This window comes from Uloborus diversus, chromosome 5 (genome assembly GCF_026930045.1).
Source record: "Uloborus diversus isolate 005 chromosome 5, Udiv.v.3.1, whole genome shotgun sequence".
NCBI classification, from domain to species: Eukaryota; Metazoa; Arthropoda; class Arachnida; order Araneae; family Uloboridae; genus Uloborus; species Uloborus diversus.
Window position 1 is genome coordinate 50,205,354 of NC_072735.1, and position 25,566 is coordinate 50,230,919.

Here is a 25,566-nt window from a genome sequence, read left to right on the forward strand (position 1 = left end):
TCGATAGTTTTAATATTTGATATAACACAAAAAATTATTTAAAAAAATTAAACCAGGGAGGCTAAAAGGGGGACTAAAACCAGCAACTTGAAAAAAGTAGCACATGCTGCCATCTAACGTTCCCTTATTAAACTACACTTAAAGCAAAAATATTTTATTTATAATTTATTATTTATTTTCTTTAAAGAAAGCAAGCAAAGGTTAAGCTACAAACCTTACATTACATAGAGGTATTTACAAAATGTAGAAAACTTTATGAAATAATTTCATTAATAACTCAAAAAAAAAAAAAAAATCTATTTGTACTTGTAAAAAAGCGCTCGAAAATATAAATTGTTAAAAATGGTAGTTTGATATTTCTGGCCTCGATGTTACTCGTACCTGGGGTATTATTATTCTTTCCGGGCCAGATATATACATTTTGGACCCCTCTGAAACAGAATATGTTGGACAACTCCGCAGTTGCAACGTTAATAAGTCTTAGTGCAAGTTTTTTTCGATTTCTTGGCCGTTGGGCCCCTTAAGCACGTAGGCCCCCCACACTATGGAGATCCGGGCCTGAAACATTTCAGCGTAGAATATTCTGACAAGAATTTTTTTTTCTCCAATTTATGCCTTTTTTTTTTTTTGCTTACTACAGAAATAAAAAAAAAGGCATACTACGTTTATTTACCGATTTTGATTCCTGCAATAATGCCAAAATAATTGAGACTAGTACTTAAGAAATTTTTAGGAATTCCTCATTTTTTTAGCAATCACGATTGCTTATTGCTTTTATTTGACTGTGTTTGATGTCCTATCATTTTTCCCACCGCCACCCTCCACAGCATCACCGTCGACCGGGTCCTCACGATGCTGCACCTCTAGCGAAAACAGTCTCCAGGTTTCGTCAATATCCTACACTTACACGCATATATACACGCACCTACACACATATACATATATACACCTACACACATACACAAACACATACACACACAAACACACACACACACACAAACACACACACACTCACATACACACAACTACCCGCACACTCATGCCTGCACACAGACACAAACACATATGCCTACACACACATACACATACCCCCACACACACATACACACAACTACCCGCACACTCATGCCTGCACACAGACACAAACACATATGCCTACACACACATACACATACCCCCACACACACATACACACAACTACCCACACACTCATGCCTGCACACAGACACAAACACACATGCCTACTCACACACACATACCCTCCACACACAAAAACACACGCTTACATATACACACACACTCGTGATTGCGAAAAACATAATTTGAATTCAAGATGACAAAATTCAAATTATTATTATTATTATTTTTTTTTTTGTAATTTCTATAATTCTGAAATTTAACGTATCATAGACTTTCATGGCGTAGACTGCGCCACTGCAGTTTTTAGGGGAGCAATTTAAAAAAGTTTTGGTCTCCTTTCTTGTGTGTGCGTGGGATGAGAGAGGGTGGGGGGTATCCTTATGGTGCGAGAGTCAATGCTTTTGGAACGATGGACGCCCCTTGTTGTTTTTGAACAATTTTTCTTAAAGCTCCCTCTTTCTTTTTTATCCGTTTTCGGTAAAGCTCTGGAAGAGCCTGCGGGCCACACTCTTCCTAATATCATCATAGATCCTCTAAAGTGTAGGGTTTTTTTAACTTCCAATTTGAGCCGTATTACCCCGCATTATCCGGCATGCCGCAAAATTCGGGGGTCACCAGATTTTCAATAACACTTGCCTGGTCCTTTCCGGTATGCCGGAAAAATCGAGGTTAGGAGAAAAAAAATAATAATATAAAAATATATGTTCAACTTAAAAATGAGAGTAAGTTCTATACATATCTTATTAGTATTAATAGACAGCTAAATTTTTAAAAATATTTACTAACAATGTCATTTGCTATTTTAAGAGGAAAATATTGTTTAATAACGAATAATTTTATAGAAATTAAATTAAAAGTAAGTAAGTAAACCTTTAAACAACAACAACAACCTTTAAACAACCAACTTGTTTAAAGTAAACCTTTAAACAAGTAAGCAAAAAAAAACTCGTTTGGAGGCGGTAACTTACGGGTAAGTTACCGCCTCCAAACGAGTGCTAAAGAATTTACCATAGCTATTCAATAAATAAAAATTAAACTTAAATCTCTAAAAGGATTCTAAAATAATTTATTTAAGAAAATTATAAATAAATCGCAGTAACGATGATTGCTTCTGAATTGATTACTTTATTGTCATATGATTAAATCCATTGACAATGACCTACCATATAAGTAACAAGCACATATTATATATTCAAAAAACATTTTTTGGAAAGAAATCGGGGATTATTTATCGGGATTTATTTATCGGGATTTATTTATTTTTTTCCTTATAGTGGTTTGCTTTCTGATTGGAACTGAATGGGGAATTTTACTTTTGTTTTGTTGCAAAATAAACCTCAAATTATCCGGCAAGCCAGAAAATTCGAATTTCCCGGCATGCTGGTCAATCTTGCTTCTTTACGGGATGCCGGATAATGCGAGGTAATACGGTAAATAGGGAAGCCCTGAACTCCAGTCCTTTCCTTAAATTTGTCAAAGATGGCCTTAATTGCGTATGTAGGACTTAAATGTCGAAAACATTTCTAGGGAACCACATCCCTTCACGTAACCAAATGCAGTAGCGTACCCATGGGGCTTAGCGCCCCTGACGAACTTTAGAAATTGCGTCCCCTCTCCCCGCCGTGTCATCCGATAGGAAGTCACTAGAGGCCACTCTGACCTCCCATTTGGGGGGGGGGGATTTGACTAATTGGTTCGACAAATTAGGAGACAGTATTGCAACTTTTAATGTTCTTTTGTTCTTTTACTTTAAATTGTTTTTAATGATGCTTCGCTGTAGATGTTATGAGGTATAATGTGCATGCTCGAATTTTTTCATTCGGTAAAATTAGGATTTCATTCGGCAAATTGAGAATTTTCCCCTCCAAAAATTTTAGTTCTCCCGCCGCCATTTCACATAAATTTAATAAAGACAATAATATTTGTAATTTTGTTCATAAATATAAATAATGTGCGTTCTTGAACAAAATGCGAATGAATATTTTTCAGTTCCGTTTATAGCAATTTATTCATTATTTTTTTCAAAACAGCTTTAACTTTTAATAGAATTTGTTTCAAAACACTAGGAGAATGTACTATAAACATAATTTACACATTTACAAAAAGAAAGAAACAAACAAAAAATTTTTTTAAATAAAAATCAAAACATTTAAAATATTCTGTCACAATTAGGAAAGCAAAGCAAATACAAAACAAAATTTGCTAATCTGAAATTGACTAAAGAACACGACCATTATTTACATACACACACACAGTCAAAATAAAAGTTCAATATATTTCCTAATTAAGGCCTCCCAACATTTTGTTCAAAAGAGACTTTTTCTTTTAATGCTTATATTATTTATTATAATGAACAAATACTTTGCCTGAGAAAAACTATACACTTCGAACTATACACGACAAAATGTTGCCCCCTCCTCAGAGAAAAAGGAACCATTCGGCATAGAATGCCCACCACCACCGCTCTATGGTTTTCAATTTGTGTACATTAGTCTTTGGCTAACTCGATGAATCGGAATAAAATTTCACGCAACGGGTAAAATTTCTATTTTTTTTTCTTTTTTTTTTTCTTTTTTTAAGAATAATGTATTGTTTCATTTTTCTCCCTTGCTCTTTTTTTTTTTGAGAAAGAGAGAGGGTTTTTTTTTAAATTATTAAAAAAATATTTTTCTAGCTACATGATTTTTTTTTTTTTTTAAATCAGTCGAAATGCCGCCCCCTTGGCTTCTGCGCCTCTGGCGAGAGCCACCCCTACCAACTCCTTGGTACGCTAAATGACCAAACGTAACGTGAAATTGCGTATTTACAACTTCATTTTCGGAAAATTCCTATGGAAAGTCTTTTAAAACCCTCTTTTCCCGTAAGGCCTAAAAATGCAGAATGTTTTTCCATTTTTCAAAAATTTTCCCGAGGGAGAATCTTCCGGACCCCCTTCAATTGTGTATGTTCTATGCTCCACGTATAAGGGGTCCCTCTCATAAGAACCCTCATCCCCCCTCTCCCCTACAAGGTCAATCAAGGAAAAAAAAGTTCAGTTTACAACAAATACGTTAACAACCATGTCTTCAATAGATATTGTGAAAAGAACGAAATTTCAATTTGACAATAGTAAAGTCAAACAAAAAAACCCAAAGACACAACTTTCGTTTTACTACTTTCAAGTCAGAAAAAAAGTAAAAGGTAATGTTTGAGCAATTAATTTTTAGGCATTTTCGGGGAGAGGGTCCAGGACCTCACCCTTAGGGGACCCCTTTCCAGTACCTAACCGACCACTCCAGAAGGAGCCAGTCCGGGTCTGGTTTTGTTGCAAAATAAACCTCGAATTTTCCGGCATGCCGAAAAACTCAAATTTCCCGGCATGCTGGTCATCTCATCCTCGCTTTTTTTCGCTATTCGCCGGATAATGCGAGGTAATACAGTATTTCTTTCGGATAAAATTATTTCCATTGCAATCAAACAATAAAATTGAGGGGAAAATAATAACTTGTGCTGCCATCTACTGACAATTATTGACATTTCAGAAATATTTAAACTGACAAATTTAAAAATTAATATGAATCATGTTATTATTAATAAATGTTTTCACAGCTATCAGAGACAGTCCGATGCTGAGATACCCCTGTGATACTCTAAAGAAGATTTGCAGCCTGCTTCTTAATTAAAAGGTTTTTTTTTTTTTTTTTTAAAGAAAAAAGACGTTTTCCTATCTTCTCGAATCTATTAAATTTTAAAGTAGAACTAGCTGCGTTCCCCGGCTTTGCACCGTCTACTTTGAAAATAACAGTTATGTCAAGTGACTCGTGTTCGATAACCAGGCTTGAACCAAAAAAAAAAAAAAATGCGGCAGATTGCAGAAAAATAACCAAAAAGCCAACCATTTTAATAACCATTTAAAATAACCATTTTAAATCCCCCGATAACAGGAAAAGCCACGAAACAAAATACAGAATTTAATTTGTTCAAATTCTAGAAAACAAAATGGCAACAGATATTTCTTCTCAATGATTCTCTTCACGCTACAAATTTTTATAAAAGCATTGTTACGGAAAGTTGAGTTGAAGCACTGAATAATAATTTGTGGATGGAAGAAAGCCTTCAAAAAACAGGAATTTTATTTCGAAATCAAAGTTTCATAATTAATAATTATTAGTTGACATCTCCACTGGTTATTATTCGAGAATTATGTTAAAAAGCCAAACATAAAGACAGGAAGATTACGAATCCATTGATACCTGGTTCGATGGTCAGTTCACTGTCGTTCGAGAGAAGAAACTCGGACATAGATACATAGATGACTACACATAGAGGTGTGAAATTTATTAGACGCAAGGAGCGAAAAACAGGAAAATCGATCATTTCAGTTAAAAAAAGTAACCTCTAGATCCTTTCTAAAGACTTAATTATATTTTTCAAGAGTAGTCAAAGAACTGTATACATTATTTCGCCCCAAAATTTCCCGTTCTCCTTGGGTTTCCCCTCCCTGGAAGCATCGAGTCATATCTGATAACGCCGCCATTATGTTCTGTAGCTGTTTCCAAAACATTTTCTGCAGCTGTGAGATAGCGCCGCCATTATGCTCTGTTGCTGTTTCCAAAACTTTTTCTGCAGCTGTGAGTGGTGTAAAGTTTTTTTTTTCGTGTATTTTTGCGCTAGGACCACCAAAATAAAACGTTTATGAGTGATTTTGTTTTGCACACTGGTTTCAGGGAAAAGTTTTAGTATTCTTTTTCATGCTTTTCCCTTGGAACGTCGATTTTGGTGAATTTTGTGAGATGGGTAAGCAGCCTGTCCTCTCACCAGTCATTATGTGTCATATCAGACCAAAACACCTTTTCACACAGAGAAATTGCGAAAATAATTACTATTTGCCGAAAAACTGTCAGAAGAATCAACGTTTCTGTCAAAGAAAACATACCAGATGTCCCAAAGAGGCTGGGAAAATGTGGCATAAAACGCTAAAGGTCTCCAAAGATGGAAAGAAAACTTGTTTGGATGATCACAAGGCCAGACGTAGATCAACTAGTAAAGACCTTGTTAACAGTATGAAGCATATGGTGTTTAGGTGGACACACCATTCCTCCAACCCCACCATTCCCCATCCAGTGAAGACTCATCGAAAATAGGTTGCCTGCTCGATGACCACGCAGGAAGACCAAAGTCACCCCAGATATGGCAAAGACAAGGATTCACTGGGCCAAAAATGTTCAAGAGATGTTCTAGAGGACACTAAGTCCTTTTCTATGCTATATCTGGGGTGATTCTGGCCTTCCTGTGCATCCTTCGAGCAGGCATCTCATTGGCGATGAGTCTTCGCTGAAGCAATGGTGGGTCCACCTAAACACCATATGATTCAGACTGTTGGCAAGATCTTTACTAGTTAGTCTACTGCTGGCCTTGATCATCCAAATAAGTTTTCGTTCCATCTTTGGACACCTTTCGCGTTTTATGTCCAATTTTCTCGGCCTGTTTGGGACAATTCGCATGTTTTCTTTGACAGAAACAATGATTTTACTGAGTTTTTTTTATTCCCCCCCCAAAAAAATATGGGGGGGGGGATATTAAGTTTTTTTCGACATTTATCTTTGTAAAAAGGTATTTTCGTCTAACACATACATAACCAATGCTTTCTTGAGTGGTGGGAGGTCTGGCAGCTTAGCCATTTCAAAAGATTTTTAAAAATCGATGTTCGAAGAATAAAGTAAAAACGAAGACTAAACCCGTACTCTGAAACCAGTGTGTGACACTAAATCACTTAAACTTGTTATTTTGGTGGTTCTAGTGCAAAAACATACACAAAAAAAAAAAAAAAATGCTTCAAACCAATCACAGCTGCAGAAACACTTTTGGAAACAACACGAGAACATAATGGCGGGTGTTAGAAGATAAGACTCAGTGCTCCCAGGGAGGGGGAAACTCAAGTAAAACAGGAAATTTTGCAGGGAAATAATGCACAATACTTTGACTATTCTGAAAGAACTTAATTAGGGTTTTAGAAAGGAGCTAGAGGTTGGTTTTACACCGCAATTTTCGATTTTCCTGTTTTTCGCTCCTCTAGTCTAATAAATTTCACACCTCTGTACATAGGTACATACGGTACATACGCTCAGTTTTTAATTATATAAGACAATACAGTTTGGAATGAAACGGATAAAAAGAAGAAGAAAAAAGGTGTGGGGGAGGAGGCGTAAAAAATCTATGAACGGGGGTCGGATTAGGTGAAATTTTAATTTTGGACCCTAACATCTACCGTAGACATTACTGCCTGTGGATTCCTTTCTCTTACTATTAGCAGTGAATCCTATTTGCCCTGTGCTAGACCGCGCTTGCAGACGTTTTAAGCCTTGGTTTCCTAGAAGCGAATCGCCAATCTTCGACGTCGCTCATCGACGTAACGCTGAAATCAAAGACAAGTGGATTCCGACGTGACCACTCAGAACGCCGAATCGGCTCGGGCGCGCATGAGCAGAAGAATCAAGTTTTCGCCTCGGCGAGGAACGACGCCGACGCTAAGCGTGTTCGCTTCTAGGAAACCAATGCTTTAGAAGTGAGTTTTTTTTTTTGACTGTGACGAAGATTTATTGCGAAAACATCTTTAAAATATTTTATTACGTTATCATGAAAATTATCCCGTGGCTACATCTTGAACATGCCGAGGCAGAAAGCCAAATTAACGTTCACGAAGTTCCAGCACTGCACCAGTAATTGATGCATACATTAGAACGTTTTTCAGAACAGCTTTGGTTGAAATTTAATATAATAAACATATTTAAATACCTGTCAAAATATTTATAAAGCAAAAACCTATAGCATCAAAAGTTGTTAAAAGAATTTTAGTTAATTCACATATTTTTTATCATGTCTTATAAAAAAGTTACTAAACCTGAACCACAGGATTGCATTTTATTTTTAAACTTTTTAGTCTACGTTTACTCGTAAACTTAAATTTAACACTTTATCTTAAAGTATTCCATGGCGATGATTTACAATACATATTACAACTAACCCATAGCTGGGTTATCGCTGTAGACTTTTTGAATTTTTCAAGTCGCGCCCTGGACTGATTTCAAAAAAAAAAAAAAAATCCTACTACTTGACGGGATTAAGTAGAAAAACTTGCAAATAATTGACTTTATTTTACTTTCTTAGTTTTATTTTCTTTAGACGCAGCTGTGTGTTGATGACAATAACCTATATGACTTCCTTTCAAATCAAATGGGATATAGAGACAGAAATCTTCTAAAACTTGTGCATCATTCAGAATGAATGACGTAGCTTGGTATAGCTGCATAGCATGGGAAAATGAGTCACAAAAACCCCCTTCTAATGGTCACTTATATGTAGTGCTGTGAGCATCTCACAAAACTAGCTGCGTGAATTTGATCGTACTTATGTCCTGCATTCAAATTTTTAGTGCAAAAATCCTATCGTGCTGGTGATTACCGCTCAATCTATAGTACAATGAAGCAAAATATTTATAAAATTTGTATGCAAAATAGCTAATCGCAAATTACTTTGGCGATAGACTTCGTAGATAAAATGTTGAATTGTTGTGTATATTTGACTAGTTACTCATGCTTTCTCTAAAGTGAACGCCATCACTCTACTTTCCCCTAATGCAGAGGACAAAAATTTTACACTCTCATTGCCAACATGAAAAACACGTTATGGGAAAAATAAGTACTCAGTGCACTAAAAGAGTCAATCTAACACTTCGAATTCTCTTATCATTTAAGTAAGTAGTACGCCCACAAAATCCATAAAATTAATAAGTAGCAGGTTACACTTACCATGTTGTAGCGTTTGTACAATAACTTCTTTAGATGCTGGCCCTGCGCCTTTACTGTTATATCCCTGGACAGTTATTGCGTACTTTGTATTTTTCTTCAAATTTGAAATTAAGCCTTCATTGACTCTCAGGAGCTTTGAAAGATCTACCGTTTTATAGACATACGGTTCGTTATTTGTTAGATCTCTGAAGCCTATGTAATAACCTAAAAGATTGGAAGAACTTGAGGCTTTTGGTGTCTGGAATAAAAGAAAAATGCAGGAAAAGTAAATAAATGTAACTCTCTCACACATATTAAAAAAAAATAATCGATTAACATTTAACACTTTGTCCAATAAGTTCTTTTATGCTTTCAGAGTCACATTTTTTTAATTACTCGTACATAATTGAATGTGTTCAAAGTGTTGATTTCTAAGTTGTTCAGTTAAGAGAGGATACGTAAAAATACCAAATACAAAGGTCAGATATTGCTTTACCACTCCTGAGCCACCTGTATGGTATAAGAACATGCACGATCTTGTTGAAAGAATAAATATTCTAGCCAGTACACGTTCTTCGCATTTGGAAGTAATCTCTTTCTACAGTCTCAATTTTTTAACATTGTATACCTACTGTTTCATACCCTATTTTCCCTGAATACTAACGGGAATTTTACCCTTTTTGAAGCAGTCCCAGAAAATCACAGACGAAGCGTGATGGCGTGGAATTTAACGCTGGGTCTCAGAGACGTTATCAATAGACGTGGACAATATTCTATCACTTCAAGGCATGAGACTTTACTGTCAAAATAATGTTTTCTCGTCTGAAAAGGAAAACTCATCACAAGTGTGACAATAAAGCATTCCATTTATCCTGCGCTTACTTATCATCTTTGCAGACTCCATAAATTTTGTGTTTTCGAAACGCAGTTTCCCGAACACGCTACTCGTGCATCAGTGGCTCTAATGGATGAACGAAATTTTTGCGAGCTTCCATTTGTGCATCAATTGAAATTAAAAAAAAATGCACAAGATGAAATTAATTTCAAAAGATTTTAAGCATTGCCCAAAAGATCCTTTCTCAGAGTATCAACATTGATTCAATCGAAAGTTTGAGTACTCTTCCCTGACCCTTTTTACCGTCTCCATTGTTTTCAACGGAACGATATTTGCAAGATTTACCATCAGGAGAAGACATCTTATACTTTCTAACTGATCTGTAAATGATATCTCTTCACACCAAGAGCTTTCAAGTCCGAGACTTTTATCCATCAGCTCCCCTCTGACGAATTTATTTATTCTAACTCCTCTAAATTTCTTCCTTTAACTTCCTTCGAGAATAATTATAATTACTACAACACATAAACTGGCAGTATCACCTTGAACTGAAATGACTCAAAATAATATATTTACTTTTTTTAAAGCAAAATATTCATATATATATATTTTTTTTTTTAACTTGAACTACGAAGTAATTGTTTCGCATTGCTGCATCAAGGAAAAATCAATAATAACTACGCAAAATTAATTTGATTTAAAAGGATTAAATCTGCGAGTTAAAGCGGGTAATACCTAACTGAAACCTGAACTAAATGTTCATAAACGATGTTTAAAATATATCGCATAATAAAATTATACTGTAAAAAATACTACTTACTTTCCATGCTACTTTTATCATTGTAGAACTTAGAGGTATTACTCGAACATCTTGAGGAGAATTTGTTGGGGCTATAATTTGAAAGATAAAAACCAAGTTGCACTTTCACGATATTACGTAAAATGCAAGAAAATTGCTAAATTTACAACTTACCTTCCTCTTCAGTCGTGATCAACAATTCTTGACTAGAACCGCTCCGTCCTAGAGTGTTTTCCGCGTGGACACGAAACGCGTATGTTGTTCCCGGAGTTAACCCAGTGACAGTTACTTTAGTCTCTGCTGCCGAAACTCGAATTGTTTCCAGTGGTTCATCCTTTGCTTCTGAAACCAGTAATAAATAATTATTTTAGTGTAAATTATGATGATTTTATGTGAAAAGTGATAAATACAAGACGAAAATCTGAATATGGTATAATGCTATAAGCTAAATCAACGAATCAAGATACAACTTCACGGAGTAGACAGTAAACCATAGAAGGACATTCTAAAGTATTTCACGATACAAGAACGATCAACAGAAGAAAAAGTTAGGATTTTAACACTTTGATTTACACTGATAATTATAAGGAAACGACATTTGTAATGTATTGAAAGTCATTAAGCTATTAAAGAAATTTTTAAAAAATGAAGAAGAAATGGAAAATAAATAATACTTTTGGTGATAAAAATAAATAAATGAAAAGAATAGAAAATAAGTAATTATATACAACTAAGTTAGTTTTCAAGATTTCACAATAGAAAAGATATTAACGGGGAATGCTCGTTTTATTATTATTTTTTTTTTTAATACTATATTAATGTGTTTTCAGTAGATTATTTAAAAACTTTATGGTGCTCATTTTTAAATAGAGCTCTTCAGAAACTACTAATATCAAAAGTAAAAAACTATTATTGGGAGATGAAGTTTTGTATTTAATAACTAAGAGAATGAATGTAAAACTGGGTAACTTGTTTTACAATTTTAAAAATTTCATTATAGTGAAAAGTGATTATTCCATCGAAAAATATTGATGTTATTACTTTGCACTGAGCATGTTATTAAAAATATAGTCATTTTCCCGTCTTCCGGCAACTTTCCGAAACTTTCTAAATTCCGAAAAATACTATAGTGCTGCCATCTTTTGCATTTAATATTAGTTATTTTACTATCGATTAAAATTTATAATGGGTTGTAATTCAGGTTCTCTATTTGAATTTTCGTCAGCAGAAAGATTATTTATTGAGGAAATTAAAAATCAAAGTAAAATATGTCTTATTTTTCTAAAATTCCTCTACTTAAAGATTTTTTACAAAAAACAATTCAATAATTTCTACATCTGACAAGATTACCAAAAATGTATTTCTAATAATTCAAATCGATAAAACTTTTTAATCCTTTAAAAAATATTTAGTGATAAATATAGGGAAGGGAATGTGGGGCAAAGTGAAATAGTTAAGATAACTGAGCTTTTTCAAAGTGAACAAATTGGAAATTTGCTTTTAAAATTACAATATATAAAGAAAGAACATTGTCTTTTATAATAAAACTTGCATTGAAACATTATTTTTTTAGTTTTGGCAGTAAAACTGTGCCTTCAAAAAAGAAAAAAAAAGAGTTTAATTTCTTCACTTTTTTATATTATTTATTTATTTTTTTATGGGGTAAACTGAAAAAATGAAATATTTTTCGAATGAAATATTTTATATTTGATTGATAAAAAATATTTCTCGACAAAAACATGAGTAAATAAAATGTCTCAGTAGTAAATAAAAAACTCAATATGAGTAAATAAAAGGATCAATAAATGAAAAGATAATTAAACAATGAACTAAATTAATTAATTTATTTATTAATTGAAATACATGAGGAAAAATAAATGAGTGAATAAAATAATAGTGAATAAATAAAAGAAAATACGTGAAATAATGAATTAATAAATGAATTACCAAATAAATAAATGGAAATAAATTAGTTAATAAATGAATACGTATGTGATTTAGTAAAAGATTGAATGAGTTAACGAGATGAACTATATCACTTTGCTCATTTCACATTGTCCAACGTGCACTAGACTAACTGTGAAAATTATTAAAAATACAAATAAACTAAATATTAACTAAATAAACACTGCACTTAACATTAGAAGGTCTTCATATTTAAAATTTTAATTAAAAAAAATATTATTTGACAATATCAAAATATTTTTTTACTTAGAAGGAAATATTACAACTTGAGTATCAATTTTTGGAAAATGCTTGTATTATCAAGTGTTTTGATTTTCACAGTTAATTTCTTCTTGACTGTAATAGACTACATATGTTACGACATGGTTAAAGTACAGATTGTTCGAAAAGACCTTGACAGATTAAAAAAAATCATAGGAAACAATCAAATTGTCGTATGAATTTGCGGTTCGCACCATAATATTTCACAAGTTCAAGAGTTTTTATGACATCGAAAAAAAAAAAGAAAGAAAGAAAAGGGGAAAAAAGAAGAAGAAAAAGGCATTTCGAAACCAGGGTGTCAGTATATGCTATGCTTGTAATTCTTCGATTAGTAATTTTCATTCCTTTTGCGTTTTCCCATGTCAACAAAAACGATTTAAATGTAACTTTTAAAAATGCTTTGATTTCATTTTATCAGGGGCGTAAGAATAGAGATGGTGTCCAAGTCCGGACCCCTAGTTTGAAGTCTACAAAATATAATTTCCTATAAATTAACTACTATCATGAAAATTTTCTGAAGTGTTTCTCTTTTGTTTAAAAGATGCTTTTCATCATCTACACTGCGATGCAAAAGTTTAGACAATGATGTTCTTCAGCTGTAGAATTTAGAATTTCGACAGTAGAAATACAAAAGTCTGCAAACATATTCAAAAACTCTTTTGAAATACTATAACCAAAATACAATTGCTTGATATGCTTTAACAATACTGTTTTGGATAAAAATAGAAATTTGCTAGTTGCAAAAGTGTAGACACTATTAAGAAATTCTGTGATTTTTTTTTCGTATATGCAAATTTAAAAGAGATGACATCATAGACCTCTTGTACTTAAGGTCTGCGAACGATAACACTTGGTAGTCGAAATGCCGCGAGCTGAGCAGATTAAAGCGGATGAGGCAACTAAGATTTGGCAGTTGAAAGCTGAAGGTAAGCTCGTTCCTGAAATTTCGGCTATTATTAATAGATCAAAGAAATCTATTTATCGAGTTTTATCGTGTCACTGCAATTATAAAGCAAAACGCAGATCTGGGAGGCCGCGCGTAACGAATAAATGGGATGATCGTCAGATCCAAAGCCTAGCAAGTACCCAACAAATGACTGTTCGTGAAGTTCAAAGCTGATTGGGGCTTTCGCTATCAAAGGATACGATTCGTAGACGAATTTTGGAAACAGGTACAATGGTTCAGTGCAAAATGAAAAAGAAACCAGCTCTAAAGCCACATCATAAATCACAACGAATGTTGTGGGCTCCATATCATATGTCATATGGATCGAAATGGATATCAGTAATATTTAGCGACAAAAAAAAGTGGAATCAGGATGATCCAGATGGCTGGACATCGTACTGGCATGACTTACGGAAGGAACCCAGATTTTTTTTTAAGTCGCCGACAAGGTGGTGGCTCTGTGATGGTTTGGGCAGCGTTTTGCTACAATGAACAAGTGTCTTTGACCTTTACCAGTGGTCGCCAAACATCACAGCATTACACTAAGACACTAGAGGTTAATCTCCTACCATTTGTTGAGCTTATAGGGGGCGCTCAGTGGGAATTTCAGCAAGACAATGCTTCGATTCACACTGCAGGAAACACAAAATCTTGGTTAAATTCGAATAATATAAAAGTTCTCAATTGGCCAGCGTGTAGCCCAGACCTCAACCCTATAGAGAATCTTTGGAGCATCATGTGTCGCAAAGTTTACAGCAATGGTAGACAATACACTTCTGTATCGGAACTTAAGCGATCTATTGAGGAAGTATGGTACGAAATTGAGCCCTAAACCATGCAAGATTTAGTTTCTTCGATGGAAACTCGTATTTATGAACTAATAAAGAAGAATGGATGGACAGGCAGGTTTTAAAACTGTTTTATTTAATTTTTATTTCGTTTGTGTCTAAACTTTTGAGACAATATTAATTTTTTATTACAATGTAAAAACTAGTAAAATGCACAAGTCAACTTTTCATTGCTATAAATATTATATAGTATGCATAGCACCTTAGACTAAAGTAGTCTTAGGAAAACTGAATAAATAGATTTCGAAATCTGTGTGAATTTGCTCATTGTATAAACTTTTGCGTCGCACTTTAAGTAAATGTTTTGTATACGTACGTCTATGTAAAATTTAAATCAAATTATGACAGGATCTATCTACATTTTCATGTAGCTGAGTTGCACTTATTGAATTAAATATTTATTGTTTGGAAAGGATTAAAAATTTTAAGGCAGTATTCCTTCCACTTTTATATCCTTTCCTTCAGGGAATATTCGTAAAAATCGTTAAAAATGTTTGGATTGACAAATCGACTCAGTAAAGGAAAGAAAGAATAAAAATTTTTTAGTAATATTCCGTATTCATATGAGCTAATATATTAATTTAACCCATATTTTGATTTTTTTCATTTACTTCTTAGACGGTGTGTATGTGTATGCTTTTATTTATTTAATTTTTAAAAAGTAGCGAAGTAGAGACTACATTTCAAAAGTTGAAAAAAGTAGTTGCAGTTGTAGTTAACTACATTTGTAGTAAAGTAGTTGTAGTTAACTACATTTGTACTAAAGTAGTTGTGGTTTGCTACAAAAAATGTAGTTTTTCCAACCACTGGTGGAGTCCCATCATCAGTTCGAAAATTGTTTAACGCAAAAAAAAAAAAAAAAAAAAAAAAAAGAAAAAAAAAAAAACTGGGATTTTTTATTATTTACGTTGCATTTCCAGTTTACTCCTCGATGTTATTTTTTTAAATCTTTTTTCTTGCCTTCTAGCATTTAGTTTATTATAAAACCTACATACTAATGCTTACACTAATATCAGTATTAGATAACTCCATTGCATAAAAAGTAATTAATTACATAGAAAAATTGATAGTGTGAGTGGACAGTGAGTTACTATTTCATATTATTTTCTTTTTATTGCTGTTATTATTAATGTTTTCATGTACTAGTTAGTGTTGAAATACGCATTACGAGAAGAAGAAAAAAATGAAAATTCTCCTCTACGTGTGCTATGGGGTCTTCTGGACGTTAGACAGTCACACCCACAATTTCAAAATTTTATTGACGATACTTTTGTACTTCCTTTTACAAAAAAAGAAGTATTGTGTTCGCAAAAAAATTTTCACTGAAAAATCGGTCTTAATTTCCATTTTTCTCACCCCTGAATATATGTTGAGTTTTCTTTTCGACCCCATCACACGTGGATATATGCCTAGGAACGTACTGACACCCTAAATATCCATTTTGACGACCCCCGAGTTATTTACAACGAATTTTCTCGTGACGCCCGTATGTACGTATGTATGTGCGTATGTGTGTTTGTATCTCGCATAACTTAAAAAAGAGTATGTCCTAGAAAGTTTAAATTTGGTACGTAGACTCCTAGTGGGGTCTAGTTGTGCACCTTCCTTTTTGGTTGCATTTGGATGTTTCTAAGGGGATCTTTTACCCCTTTCGGGGGGAAATCATTATTAATATCGGTGTAAACTCAAGTTGTGATATAATTTGTCGGACACTTGGCGATATATCGCCAAGTTTTTGGTCGCCAAGTTTTGTCGCCAACTTGGTGCCAAATTCGGCGATTTTTTTTTTTTTTTAATTTGGTTTTAATTCGACCACTGTTGGTGATATTTAGAGAGTAAACTATTGAATCACATTAAAATTGAAAATAATGGAGAAATGACATTAAATTGGAGTAAAAGGAAGTCATGTGATGCACATATCAGCTCGTTTTTTTTTTCACTATAGAGATGAACATTTTTTCGTGTGCCTTTACTAGCTGTCACTAACATAGTATCATGCGGTAACAAATGATTATACAATATGTTTCAGCTATTAACTCTAAATATTTAATGATAGTTTGAATAATACATGAAATAATCTTTTCGTTTTTGCACTATGTCATGTTAGACAACTGCGATACTTTATAAAACTGTTATAAGAAAATAAGCAAATATATGATAGAAAAAAAGAAAGTTTTCTTTCTGATGTAATAATTTAGCAACCTTTGTATGCAGTAATTTATTTATTCACTTTTTTAATTTTCTTTTTATTTATTTACTTTATTTTTAATTGGAAATGAATGAGTGGTACCGTTAACTTGATGCCATGTATAACACTGCGGCGTCAAAGTATTAAAAATTATTTTGCTTACAAACAAAAATTACAAAACATAAAATTAGTTTTATTTTTTTATTTATTTTATTTTTTTATTTTTAATGATTAACTGATTTGTCAAAAGTGCTTTTGTTCTAGAACGAGGAAAAAGATTCTTAATCGTGCATTACAAAAAAAAAAAAAAAAGATTCATCAGGAAAAGGATTCTCAATTGTGCTCTTTCGTGGAAACACCTTTGTAATTAGGTCACAAAAACGTTTTTATACTTTACAAATGTAATACTAGCCTCAAATTGCAATCAATAAAATTTATTTGCACAATACTTGTCAAGGAGGAGGGAGTGGGCAAACCTAAGGCTTCTTGCTAACAGGTGATGGGGAAGAGAAGTCTACTGATTGGTTTTGTATTTTAATCACGAAATGTTTTTGAAATTAATAATTAAAGGGGCAGCGAAATTGTCCTGTACATATGTGTGTAATGTGATCGACGACCCACTTATTATCTTTTACTGTCATTATCATCAAAGTAAAGAGCCCGCATTGGTGCAAACTTTTAAAAGAAAATACTGGAGGGCTGCTTATTAATTTCGGAAAAAGGATGTGACAATACTCTTTTTTGAAAGAGAAGATGGCGATAAGAAAAAGATAATTAGTTTGATTTCCTAAAGCTTTTATAGATATTTTTACTAACTAACAGATATAAAGATTTTTCTCTAAATAAACATCAATATCTGTAACAAACACTAAAACTTGTACTACGAGAGAAAATTGCAAAAAAAATAAAAATAAACATGGACTCGATATTTTTATTTTTTAGAAATGAGGCAGTGAGAAGAAAAGGGATTAAGGAGGACTTTTTAAAGTTTCGAGTAAAACGCGTTTAAAGTTCAGATCCTATTTAGGCTTTCATTCAAATGCTTTTCTAAATCATGCTTTATAGCTGTACCCACCAGAGCTACTATAGTACCATCTCTTGCCCTAAATCAGAGGATAGGTTATCCTACCATTTGTACTGATCATCTCCAAATTTTTAATTTTGACACTTACATCCCTTTGCTTCTCTCTACCTCAAATATACTTGATTAAATACTTGTTGCAATCCTTTTTGCCTTATTACTACTGTCACAATTTTCCAAAGTCATCTTGTGAATGTTAATAGATGTAATTTTCTTCTTTTTTTTTTTTGAAATACAAAATTATTACGATAGAAATAGGATATGTAGGGGGAGGGAAAATTATTAGTTGGGTTTGAGCTTCAGTAGCCGATATAACTCGGCACCACTGAAAGCACACACATTTAAAGTAATTTTCTTATAATACCACAAGTGTAGTATTTGCTTCCAATAGTATCAATTTGTACAAATCGCTAGGTTATCATGAAGTTTTGAAATTAGGTACTACGGGGTTAGCTGGGTGACGTAGAGGAGGTTTACGCTTTTGACGGAGGCCTCTGAACCCGCGGTCCAAATGCTCAAATGGTGGAATTTCGAGATGGGTTATGCACCTATGTTGCACATTTATGCGGAATGGTAACGATCACAAGAGGGTCTTATGTTGCTCAGGTAGTTTCGGCTAAATTACACTCCCAGTGCATCTAGTGGAAAACTGGACGGGGTAATTCTATACTGTGATTAACAGCCGCACCATCATGGTGATACATGAAAGACTGAGTGAACAGTGGATTGCTTTGACTCTGCAAAAGGTAATGGGGGTGCGGGGGGACCTAAGCATACCTTCTGGAACGAACAATATCAATACAACAGCAATTAAAAAAAAAACTTGCTTTTTTAAAACTCTTTCTTTGGATCACCGGTATTAAAATAAATATAAAAAATAGTAATAGCAGCATTGTTTGAATTATCTCGTTTTATCCAAATAAATGAATTCCATGCATGACGTAAGCATAAGATGACCTTTCAACTATATTTACTTATTAGCTATTAAATCCTGTAATTAAGGATTTAATAGTGTACGAAGTATTAAAAGTTGTTTCAGAAATTGTTTAAAGTAAATATTTATTATTTATGAACCAATATAAAGTCCATCGTGATCTTGGCACTTCTGAGCAAAATGAAATGCAACAGGAAAATAAAAATTGCAAAAAAATTCAGCCAGTGATAGTATTTACAGCATGATAAAAATTTCAGCAATAGGCAAAAAAATAAATTCAGTGTTGACTCAAAAAAAAAAAAAAAAAAAAAAAATGCAAACCTGCAATGACTGTCAAACCTAAATTTCGCAAAAGAAAATTCTTTCATCTCTTTTCAAAGAAAAAATGAACTCGAATCTTTAAAAATATTCATGCAGAGAGAATTTATAAAAACGTCTAAAAAAATGTACTTTGACGGCAAAGCTCAATGGTTAGACGTTAAAATACATACAAAAGTCTATTCAGAAACCGGAAAGATATTTTTGAAAGTGTTTTCATTTTTTCCATGATAACTTCTGCAATCTTCTTTTGTACTTTACATGATTGATGTTATCATGCCATCCTTTAAAATTCTTTCAAAGGGCTGCGTATTGTGAGCTTTTGTCAGAGTGCTCCAAATTTAAGAATTTTCTTAGAAAGTTCTATTTTTATAAAAATTAAAAAAACACATGGGCTTTTTTTTAGTTCTTTAGTGGTAACGAAAATGTTCACGTTGACACTAGAATGATAAATTGCTTGTATATCATCATTTAATACGAGTCATTTTCGTTTAAATCGTATACTAAATAATCATGCCCTGCTGAGACGCTCCAATTACATAGAATGCATCAACAAAGCATCAGCCGCGAGAGTTGGAAAATTTTCCGAATGCGCATGTAAAAAAAATGCATGTTTTTTAAGTGCAAGGAAAAAAAATTATTAACTGAAGAAAGTTGTTGGGCTTTTTCAAAACCTGCTTATGTAGGTCAATATGCTTATAACAATGATAAGTGTTAAACTAAGGAGTCAAGAAGTAGATGATAAAGTGAAATAGTTATGAATACTTGCTTTTTTCAAAATTAACAGTTGGAAATTTGTGCTGAAAATTACGGTGCAAAGGAAAGAACAATATACTTACATTGAAACATTATTTTAATTTTTGGTAGTAAATTCGTACCTCAAAAGGCAAAAAAAAAAAAAATAAAAAAATAAATAAAAATAAAAAAAAAAATAATTTTTACTTTTTTTTTCAGAGGGCAAAATGAAAAATAAAATATTTTTGTTATGAAATGTTTTTTATTATATTAATAAAGAAATTTTTGATTAAATAAAAGGATGAATGAATTAATGAAAAGGAAATGAAACAATGAACGAATAAATAAATAAGTAAATTAAGTTAACAAATGTGAAAATATCAATCAGTTAGTAAGATTGTGAGTGAATAAGAAAATAAATTAGTGAATGAAAAAATATAAGGGAATTAATAAATGATGGATTGTAAATTGCATAATTAATAGTTGAATACGTATGGGATTTGATAAAAAATTGCATAAGTAAATGAAATGAACCATTTTACGGTTGCAGATTAAATATTAGTCAATCTGTAGTTTCACGCTCGTCCCTTTGCGAATGGGCACAACACATATGCGGCAGGAGGGGGGCGCTCTCGTGACTCCGTATATATTAGTGTGTCTCAAAGATAAAACGAGAGTCGATTTTTTCAAGTCGCACACCCTCATATATTTGTCCTTTTAGATCCAAACAATTATAAAAAATGTTTCATGTAATTTGAACAACGGCAACCCGTGCCTACTTGCGACTAAAAGTATAAACCAGCACAATATTTTTGGATGTTCGAAACTTCATGTTGATAAAACGTTGTCCCTATAGTCCCACATATACCACAAAAATATTTATATAAATAAAAAAATATATATATTTAGGCGTCCAGCAGGAGGACTGAAACTTGTTATTTTCTTCAAAAAAAATTTTTTTTTTCTATATTATTTGAAGAAAATGCAGGTAAGTTTTAAGTAGTGATCAAGCAAAAAAATATAAATAGTATACTCGATAGTTTGCGTAAAATAGCAATTTCTGCTCTCTTGCAATATTTAAGTCTCCCACATGGTACCCCAATTGATTTTTTCAATTTTAAGTTAAATATTTCATTTTAAATATGATATGTTTTTATTATTCATTTGCAAATGCTAATTTAAAAATGGGTTTGCTTATAATATTTGAACTTAATGTATTATTTAAATGTATATGTAATCTTTCAAAAGATAAATTTAAAAAATCAAATTTTTTGATGCAAATTATAAATTTTTGGCCACCTGCTGGACATCTAAATATTTTTTTCAATTTTGATAAATATTTTTGTGGTACATGTAAGCCAAAGTTTTTTCAACATAAAATTTAAGGAACTTTCAAAAGCAAAAAAAAAAAAAAAAATATTAATTCGGCTCGGCTTGCCGTTGTTCAAATTATATGAAACTCTTTTTACAATTGTTTGTAAAGGAAATTTATAAGCGGGTGTGTAACTTGAAAAATCGACTACCTTTTTTTTTTTTTGAGGCAATGTGGTATGTATATTGTATATTTTAAACAACAGTATATCGTGTGATGGGGCGATCCCCACTAGATGGCGCTGTCTATTAGAAAATAGTTTGACGACCAGTTACTTGAAGAAGCTGCAACCCCTTAGGGTCCTCTCTAAAAAAGTGCTCCCCGTGGATAACAGGGGGAGTGGAGCAAAGACGTCTAACATAAAACAAGGGAAAGTTACAGAGGGAACGCAGAAGGAAACGAAACGCTTCCACAACTATTATTTGCAAAATTAAAAATTGTTCATATTTGAATGAAAAAAATAGACGTATGTTTACTTAAAGCATGCATTCTCAAAATTACATATAAATAAAGTTTTTAATCATCTCCCTGATGAACATGATCTCAGGAAACCCCTTCTCTTCTTTTCTTTTTGTTACTCATTTGAAATAAGATGATGAATTTACTGCTCTCGGAAAATCTTTTGATGAGGAGCAATTGCGAATCATTACAAATTTATAGTTGTACAATGCACACCAACCAACTTTAAATGTAAAAAATAATTGATTACCAGAGCTCTTATTTACAAACTCTGTTTATGAATAGATAATTATCACAAAAATATAAATAGCACATAAACTTAAAAAAATAAATATACACTTGAAAAACATTGGAATACTTACTCCGACTTTGATTGTAAACAATAATATATCCTGTGATGGGGCTATTCCCACTAGATGGCGCTGTCCATGAGAAAATAATCTGACGGCTGGTAACTTGAAGCAGCTGCAACCCTTCAGGGCTCTCTGGAGGCGCTGTAAAAGATGCCCCCCGTGGATAACAGGGGGAGAGGAGTCGTTAGAGATAAGAGAAGACAAGGGGAGAAAAAGTGTTAACAGGCGGAGAGTTAACGAGATTGGAGTCGTTGCGTCGCTTTGCCGCTGCCCCTGTACCCGCACCTCTCACTTTGCTAAATTACCGTGGGGCATTGATTATTTCATCGTTAAGGGGCCTCGGCAGCATTTAACGGACAAGGATTCTTAATGAGCATTGAGCGAAGGAAAACTAAATAGAAGCATAATCTTGCATCCAGAAGAAAAGAAGGATACTTTTTTTTTTTGGTTTTGTTTTGTGATCGGTTTTGAGCGATTATTAAACGCCTGTCATGGAAGAACAGCAGGGCGAAATATTAAATGATCTGTTGATTCAGACGTTTTAGCAATGTGTTTCAAAATACCGAATTTTAAAGTTTGAAAAAGAAAAATAAATAAAGAAAAAATATTTATTAAACAAAAAACAATTTAATATTATTTTCAAGTAGCTACAAAAGAAAAAAATGAAAAAACGGAAAAGAAGTAAATATCAGTAACTTTTCTCTCAGGAAAAATTTACTCGTTTCAGTTCCTACGATTTCAAATTTTCTTGCATAGTTTTGAAAAAAAATAAAGATGTTCTACTCCATGTTTAAATTTTAACATAAGACCATGAAGAAGCAAAGAAGTAAGTGGATTTTTTTTTTTTTTTTGTAAGACAACATTCTTGTCACATATAAATTGGTTTTCGACCAAAGAAAAAAGAATGTGGTGGAACTAATTTTCAAAAAACTTTAACATTAGTTTTTGGTTAACATTATCGGTTTCGCTTTTCTTGCATAAAATTTGCAAATGTCCCGCACGTGACGCTATACAGCATATTTTTCAACAGTTAAAATTATCATTTCTTAGGAAATTTTATGTGTTTCATTTACATTGGAGCCTTAACTTTCAATACCTTTAGTTTGTTTTTCAGTCACATTTTAATTAGGGCAGAATTGTTAAGTAAATTCTGTAACAAATGATAAGAGGTTGAATTTAGATGTCCCGCACGTGACGCTTGCAAATTATTTTTTTTTTCAAGCAGAAAAAATATGTAATAAAAATATAACTACATCTCACGTCTCTTTGTGCTAAAGGTAAAGATATAAGAAAATGTGATACCTTTAGTTTGTTAAAAATATTAAGCTTTATAACAAATTTTTTATAAAATAATTAATAAAAATATTTTTTATAAATGGAGTTCAATAGTCTCGCACGTGACGGTGGAATGGCCATTTTGCAGTTTGAACTTTAAGAAGCGCATTTACTGCAAAGTCTACTTTTTTTCCATGTAGTTAAAGTTATTTTTTGAAATGAAAATTGCAAGCCGTACATACACATCCACACACTAACATTCTTGGTCAACAAAAGTATTGCCAATTATCTTCTTTAAAAAAATCATCACATAGACAGGCATACATCCGCCAGTGTCATTTGGCAAATTCACGCTCCAATAAGAAGCAGTCATTACGCATTTCATGTTTTGAAAGCATAAATATCGCTTTTCGAATTACCATGCAAACAGTTACTCTCGGAAATAACCCCCCAAAAAGGAAAACTAAAAGCGAACAGAAAGAACATTTGGCTTCCCTTTTGCTTCGAAATTTCTATTTCCTGTACATGGACCAAGAAATAGGATGTGACACCGTTCATTGTTATTAGTTTCGGAACTTCCTAAGAAAAGTTTGTTGGCAGGAAATGCATTCGCAAGTGTCGTATGAGATCTGGAAGTTATTCCATTTTCTCCTACGCAAAGATTAGACATATGAACAAAATGCGACTTTTGATGGCCGAACGGAATAAATAGCGGCCTTTTGCAGTTTTTCCAGCTTTTTGCCGTTTCTCACATTGTGCCCCAGAATGTCAAGTTTGCCTAAATTGTAATGCGATATGTAACAGCTTGAATTTAAAGCTGACATGAAGTTTTTCCTCTTCTTAAGTGGTACGCTCAAAAAAGACAGACCATTTGTCATTTCTTTTCCGCTTTCAAACTTTTTTTTGTAATTTAAACTTCATTTTGTTGATTTGTTGATATAAAAATTTGTCAGGTTTAATGAAGAATAATTCGTGTAATAAAAACAGTAGCGGATTTTAAGGGGAAGGGGAAGGTACCGTGCTGCTCTTTAAGAGAACAATTGATTTAACTGTCCAATTAAATATTCTTCGTTTCCAAAAAAAAAAAAAAAATCAAATTGTTTAAACAGTTTAAAAATGTATATTTGAATAAAACCATTTTTGTTTTCAACAGAAGTAACATTGGAGTCAGAGATCGATATAAATAAAATTTAAACAACCCATTGTAACAAAAATCAGCTGATTGTACAAGTGAAAGAAAATTTATTGATCATTCAGAATTATTAAGAATGTGTTTGGTAAAACTCTCCCTGAAACAAGTCTGGTTACAGCCCTGTACACACATGCGCATAAAGTCAAGTTCTGTTTCAGCGAAGTCCGTTACAGCGAAAATTGTTTTTCAGAGAAAACTTTGGAAAATCTCCGACTCAAATTCAATAGGAACTATTTACAAACTCTCTATATCGGTATAGCCAAACGATTTCGCGGATCTCTTGGTCTTCGTTAAAACGGGAGTCGAATTTTCAGACATATAAAGTTTAACGACTTTCAAAGGACTACAAAAAATTGTTTTTAGAATGCATTCTTAAATATAATGTTTCTAAAACTAGTGGAGCATTTGGGACTGTGAAAAGTCGTCTTTAAATACAGAAAGTCGTTAAATAGAGCATCGTATAGAGCAACTGTCTATAGCCGTTTACAGACAAATAGACAGAAAAATAGATAAGAGTTTATTTTTTGCTGAGTTTGTTACTCAAAAATTTAAAAGGGAACGCAGAAATAAAAAATAAATAAATGTGTTTTTCACTCTAGTTATTTCTTGTTGTCAGTGCTTAGAAAATATTTCGGTAAAAAAGCTGATGTATTGCCAATGATAAGAAAGATAAATGTTTTTTCAATAAGTGTATTCGGAATTTTTATCGTTATTTAGTCCTGTTTGCAGAGGCAACGAACCCTAAAGCATTATTGATTTTCTTGCTGAAGGCACACAAAGAAGATCCTATCAAAAGGAGCGAAAGAAAAATGAAATGTAGTTTTGAGGATTAGCTCCTTTTAAATGGTATTTCTGTTATAATATTTCTATACTTATACCTTTCGGACAAAATTTTATACCTCGTTACTAAAATATAAGTTTTTTAAATAAATACTTTAAAAATTTGACGTCATATGTGTCAACTACTCAAATTATGAAATGCTCAGAATTTTTCTGGGCCTCGTGCGTAAAAGTATCTAAAGTTGGAAAATAGGCACGAAATTTTCCAACCGATTTTTGTATAATTGAGATTTTTGACATTGGGTATTGTTCCAAAATA

At 32.7% G+C, this 25,566-nt stretch overlaps 1 protein-coding gene across 1 annotated transcript in view; it reads right to left on the reverse strand.

Annotated features, from left to right (window-relative positions):
• Window positions 1–25,566, reverse strand: part of LOC129222239 (cell adhesion molecule DSCAM-like) — a 304,597-nt gene that overhangs the window by 171,709 nt on the left and 107,322 nt on the right. The window contains exons 6-9 of the mRNA XM_054856719.1: window positions 22,010–22,141; window positions 10,715–10,882; window positions 10,562–10,632; window positions 8,928–9,165 (exon numbers count right to left, since the gene is read on the reverse strand). Coding sequence (XP_054712694.1) covers window positions 8,928–9,165; window positions 10,562–10,632; window positions 10,715–10,882; window positions 22,010–22,141 — 609 coding nt within the window. The remainder of the gene's footprint in view (window positions 1–8,927; window positions 9,166–10,561; window positions 10,633–10,714; window positions 10,883–22,009; window positions 22,142–25,566) is intronic.